The sequence below is a fragment of the Ornithorhynchus anatinus genome, chromosome 4 (genome assembly GCF_004115215.2).
Source record: "Ornithorhynchus anatinus isolate Pmale09 chromosome 4, mOrnAna1.pri.v4, whole genome shotgun sequence".
NCBI classification, from domain to species: Eukaryota; Metazoa; Chordata; class Mammalia; order Monotremata; family Ornithorhynchidae; genus Ornithorhynchus; species Ornithorhynchus anatinus.
In genome coordinates this window covers 88,822,692-88,828,792 of record NC_041731.1, presented here as the reverse complement: position 1 = coordinate 88,828,792, position 6,101 = coordinate 88,822,692, and the positions used below count along the sequence as shown (strand labels likewise).

At 43.2% G+C, this 6,101-nt stretch overlaps 1 protein-coding gene across 1 annotated transcript in view; it reads right to left on the bottom strand.

Moving 5' to 3' along the window:
* The window catches only part of LRRC39 (leucine rich repeat containing 39), a 32,795-nt gene that overhangs the window by 1,553 nt on the left and 25,141 nt on the right, over nucleotides 1-6,101 (bottom strand). Inside the window, exons 9-10 of the mRNA XM_029062670.2 lie at nucleotides 5,593-5,745; nucleotides 3,403-3,548 (exon numbers count right to left, since the gene is read on the bottom strand). Coding sequence (XP_028918503.1) covers nucleotides 3,403-3,548; nucleotides 5,593-5,745 — 299 coding nt within the window. The remainder of the gene's footprint in view (nucleotides 1-3,402; nucleotides 3,549-5,592; nucleotides 5,746-6,101) is intronic.

Sequence of the window (6,101 nt, the reverse complement as noted above, 5' to 3'; positions counted from 1 at the left end):
AACTTCTCTGTGCCTCAGTTTCCTCAACTGTAAAATGGGGATTAAATAGCTGTCTTCCTTCTTACTTAGATTGTGAGCCCCATGCAGGACAGGGATTGTGTCTGACCTAATTAACTCATATCTTCCTCACCGCTTAGAACAGTGTGTAACACGTAGTAAGTGCTTAATAAATGCTGTAAAAAAAAAAAAGGCCAAAATGCATCTTGAAAACCTGCAGAACTGAACTGACTATATTACTCTGTTTTAGTGTCTGTCTCCCTGTCTACACTGTAAGCTCCTTGTGGACAGGGAACATGTCTACCAACTTCTTCTATTGTCCCAAACAAGTTCAGTAAGCGCTCAGTAAATACCACTGATTATTTCTACCTAGCATTTTACAAATGTCACAGTTAGCTACTTGAATCCGTATCTCTTGACATACAAAACTATAAGTAGCACAAGATCATAAGCAGTAAAGTCCTGAAATGTAGTCAAGTTTAGCACTGAAGCTCTGCTCACCTTAACACAGCTGGGTGGTGTTCTAAGGGAATGAGTGACCAAACAGCTGCTATATGGCATGCTGAAATTGGGAAGCTAGAAACAAACAGGGCCAAGGAAGTGTTTTAAGGACAGTGCTACATCCCACTGAAAACTGGGAGTCAGTTGCCGAGAACAGATCTGCATGGCACAGTACTATTAGGTTTCGAGTGGTTCCCTTTGAGCAAAAACCTACTAGAGAAATAGAGGCAAAAAGACAAAAATGTGAGCAACACTAAGCACTGCAAACATTAAGAAAAATAGTAATGTTGGTATTTGTTAAGCGCTTACTATGTACCGAGCACTGTTCTAAGCACTGGGGTAGATACAGGGTAATCAGGTTGTCGCACATGAGGCTCACAGTCTTAATCCCCATTTTACAGATGAGGTGAGTGAGGCACCGAGAAGTGAAGTGACCTGTCCAAAGTCATACAGCTGACAGGTGGCGGAGTCGGTATTAGAACCCATGACCTCTGACTCCTAAGCCTGGGCCCCTTCCACTGAGCCACGCAGCTTGTCTAAGTACAACACTTCCATGACTAACTACCACCTCTACTCAGACGACTCCCAAATCTACTTCTCCAGCCCCAACCTCTCTCCTCTGTAATCTGGCATTTCCCCCTGGCTTCAGGACATCTCTGTTTGGATGTGCTACCAATGCCGCAAATTTAGCATGTCCAAAGCGGAACTCCTCATCTTTCCACCCAAACCCTCTCCTCTCCCCGACTTTCCCATCACTGTAGGCAGCACTACCATCCTTCCTCTCGTACAAGTCTACAACCATGGCATTATCCTCAACTCACCTCTCTAATCGAAGCCACATATTAGGTCAGTCACCACATCCTGTTGGTTCTGCCTTCACATCTCTAGAATCTGCCACTTCCTTTCCATCCGAACTGCCCCTATACTGCATCGGCCTCCTTGCTGACCTCTCTGCCTCAAGCCTGTTTTACTCTGCTGCCCGGATCATTTTTCTGAAAACACACATTTCCACTCCTCAACCACCAGTGGTTGCCCATCTATCTCTGCATCAAGCAGAAACTTTACTATAGGCTTTAAAGTAATCAATCAGCTCTTTCTCAACCTACACATCCTGGCTCCTCTACCCCTAGAACCCAGGCTGCGCACTTGTCTCCTCTAGCACAACCTACTCACTATACCTTACTCTTGTTTCTCATCATCAATGGTATTTATTGAGTGCTTACTATGTGCAGAGCACTATACTAACCACTTGGAAGAATGCAATACAAGTTTCTCATTATCAACTCTTTGCTCTTATTCCCGCCTAGAATTTCTTCCCCCTTCACATCGAACAGACCACCACTCTCTCCCCATATTTTTCTTCAAATGACATCGAGTCGATTCCGACCCATAATGACTCCCTGGACACACCTTCTTCAGAACGTCCCATCTTCTAGCAAACAGTCATTCTGGTATATGTGTCCATAGAGTTTTCCCCCATATTCTATGCCCTATTGAAATTTCATTTTCCCTCTCTAGTCTCTGCAGTATATGGCTCCACACAGAAGGGACACTCAGTATATACCATTGAGTACATTTTTTTATGGTATTGGTCAAGTGCTTATTACGTATCAGACACTGTTCTAAGCGCTGAAGTAGGTTCAAGTTATTTAGGTCAGACGCAGTCCTTATCCCTCATGGGGCTCACTGTCTAAGCAGGAGGGAGAACAGGTATTTTATCCCACTTTACAGTTGAGGAAACTGAGGCACAGAAAAGTTAAATGACTTGCCCAGAGTCAAACAGCAAGCAATTGGCAGTGGGAATTAGAACCCAGGTCATCTGACTCCCAGACCTGTGCTCTTTCCACTAGGCCTCACTACTTTGATGAATGGAGGTTTGTGCTAGTGAGTATTTGTTTCTTTCCTAAAGCTTAACCTTAGGTTAAGTACATAAAATAAACTTAGTATCCAAATGCTTCAGGTGAATAGGGAAAATTTGAATAAAGTCCACAGATTATCCTAAAAACTCTTTTGCCAACAGTTGCAGTCTATTCCTGCGGCAATCCTGTAATAGGGCTGATAGAAGTTAAATGAGGGTTCTTAAGTCTGTTTCCCTTCCCCTTTCCACATTTTACTGGATATGCTAAGGCCCTGAAGTATCTCAAAGCAGGAGTGCAAAGGAGGGAAAGCAAAGGGCTAGGAGAACCCATTGGATAAAAAAATCCTATACCTAGGGGAGAGTTGATTATACCTACTCAGAGGTGCCAACTTTTCATTTTGAGTGCGGGGGCAAAAAGGAGGCAGGGATTTGAGGGGGAAGGAGGACAAGGAGGAACTAAGCTTCAACTAACGGGCAAGAAAGCTACTATTTTGAATCTTTTCAACCCTGATTCAATCAATTATTGGTATTTATTGAGCGCTGACTATGTGCAGGGCACTGTACTAAGCATTTGGGAGAGTTACAATATAACTGAGTTGGTAGACACGTTTCCCTGCCCAAACAATTCTCAAGCTTTGTCTGAGAAGTACATGAGGAAATCCAGTAGACTCACTCAAAATACTGGGATTTTTCCCATTGCCCAGGTGGGGCAAGTAATAATAATGTTGGTATTTGTTAAGCGCTTACTATGTGCAGAGCATGTTCTAAGCACTGGGGTAGATTTGCAGGGTAATCAAGTTATCCCATGTGAGGCTCACAGTTAATCCCCATTTTACAGATGAGGTAACTGAGGCCCAGAGAAGTGAAGTGACTTTCCCACAGTCACACAGCTGACAAGTGGCAGAGCTGGGATTGGAACCCATGACCTCTGACTCCCAAGCCCGGGCTCTTTCCACTGAGTCCGAAGTACCTCAGCATACTACTCCTCCTTCCACCCCCAGAAAAAAAAGTGTTTCTAACACTCTACACATATGCAAATCTCCTACCTGCCTTGCTTCGGGACTCCTGGATATAGGCCAGCATAAACTGAACACCAAACAATTCCTGTTCTTCCTCCTCTGCCTCATCCATGTTCTGACAAGAAGGAAGCGTCACTTGCAGCTCCAGAGGGTTGTCTCTGAAGTTAACAAACCTGGCGGTTCAACAGAAAACATTAGAGGTATATAGGTGGCTTTGAAAACGTACTTGTTCATTCAATCATATTTATTGAGCGCTTACTGTGTGCAGAGCACTGTACTAAGCGCTGGGGAAAGTACAATACAGCAATAAGGACTGACAGTTGGTGCTCACAAGGAGCTCACTCTAGAAGGGGGAGACAAGCATCAAGACAGACATCAATATAAATAAATAAAATTACAGGTATAGTCATATATCTGACACCCTATTTCTTTCTCCCAGGGGAAAGGAAGCACACAAGTGAAACAAAAATCACCACTTAAATTCAAATGCCTGTACATATTTGGGTCAAAAGTCAAAACATCTATGAAGTTCTTCCTGTCCTGGGTAAGAAAACAGAGAAATAGGCTTTAAGAGAAAGAAAAGCTGTCACCCCTAACTTTGTCAATTAATTGAAACTTTATAAACAGCTTCTGGGTTTATAGATACTGCAGGGTTTGTGGGGTTTTTAATGGCATTTTTAAATGCTTATATGCCAGGTACCATATTAAGCACCGAGGTAGATACAAGCTAATCAGCCTGGACACAGTTCATGCCCCACAAGGGGCTCATAACATAGTCTTAATTACCATTTTACAGGTGAGGTAACTGATGGACAGAAAAGTTAAGTGATATATAATAAATATATATATATAATGGTGTTTATTAAGCGCTTACTATGTGCCAGACACTATACTAAGCACTGTGGTTAATACAAGCTAATCTGGTTGAACACAAACCCGGTATCACATGGGGCTCACAGTCTTAATCCCCATTTCACAGATGAGGTACCTGAGGCACAAAGAAATTAAGTGACTTTCCCAAGGCCACACAGCAGACATGCGGCAGAGTGGGGATTAGAAGCCAGGTCCTGTGACTCCTGGGCCTATGCTCTAGCCAGTAAGCCATGCTGCTTTTCAAGCATGCAAAGAGAAAAAGAGCAGACTGTGCTTTCTTTTCTTTTCCACTAAATACATGTTTTCTGAGTGGGTGCTATATTCTCAACACAAACCCAAAAGTATGGGACTGCCCAGCACATTAACAATCAGCGGACATGAGGTGGAGCCGGGATTAGAAAACAGGTCCATACTCTATCTCCTAGATAACACTGTTTCTCATCTGTGCAGTTACCATATTTGTAAAGAAAAAACATGACAACATGAAAGCTAAGAGTAATTTGCAAACAAGACAATCCTCCACTGTAGTAATTTCACCCATCCAAAGGTCATTTACAGTTAGTACTGAAAATCCATCTAGTGCAACTTATTTCGGTCTGTCCATATGGTGGAGGGTGGTGAAGAGTGAGAATTCTGGTGTTCAGACTGCCCATCAACAGAATCAGGTTTATCTCCTTGGTTGGGTTTTCAGTCATTAGAATTAAATCCTTATTTTGCATAATGAGAAGGGCCTTCTTTGCTTTAGTAAGATGTTACTTTAGCAAGATGATCACCATTGTAATATATTACATTATAATGCAAATAAAATAGAATCCACTAGCATAGTTAGGATTCCTATTTTCTATTTCTAATTAACCAATGGTATTTATTGAGCACCTATTGTTTGCCAAGCATTGTATTAAGCCTTAGGGAGAGGATACCATACAGTTGGTAGACATGATCCCTGCCCGAAGGGAAGCTGGCCTCGTGGATAAAGCACTGGCCTGGGAGTCTGAGGAAGTGGGTTCTAAGCTCCACAACTTGCCTGCTGTGTGACCTTGGGCAAGTCACAACTTCTCTGCACCTCAGTTACCTCATCTGTAAATTCTCCTCCCTCCGATTTTGTGCACCATGGGACAGGAACCGTACCTGACCTGATTATTTTGTATCTAAATAAGAGACAGCTAGATTTGGAATTTAAAGGCTGTTTCTCTGACCAAGTTCCTAGTGAAAATACAAACTCAAAGTCCATTTACATGCAATAACTTGAATCCACTTCAGTGAGGTTCCCTGCTAAAAGTTTAGGGGGTCTGATAAGCAGCTTTGTCACCCATTCGGGGTTATGGCCTTCACTCAAGCCTTTACCTTAGGTTTGTCATTTGTTCCATGCACAGCGGGATATCCTTGAGTTGGTTGTTGCTGAGGACAAGAGTACTCAGGTTCTTCATATTACTGATGGTCTCGGGTAAGCAAGTTATTTCATTCCGCTGCAGCCATAATGTATGTAAGCTCTCCATTCTAGAGAATAAAAGACTTCAGTTCATTAGATATTATAGGAAATCCTGGTTCTGTTTGTTGACTACTGAAAAACAGAATCTGGGCCACATTATCTCCTACCCAAGTCTGGAATTGAGCTGGAAGTGGGCAGAGCCTAGCTCAGGGATAAGAAAAAGTACCGGAATGGGCATTCTGGGATGGGTGGGGGAGACAACAATGATGGGGGGCAGCCCTGGCTCTCTCTGCCTGGGTTCTCTTTAGCTGCTAGCAGCAACTGCAGACCTGCCTCTCCCACTTTACCCTGCGGCCTTGGGTTCTGGTGGAAAGAGTATGGGCCTGGGAGTAAGAGGACATGGGTTCTAATCCTGACGCCTCCA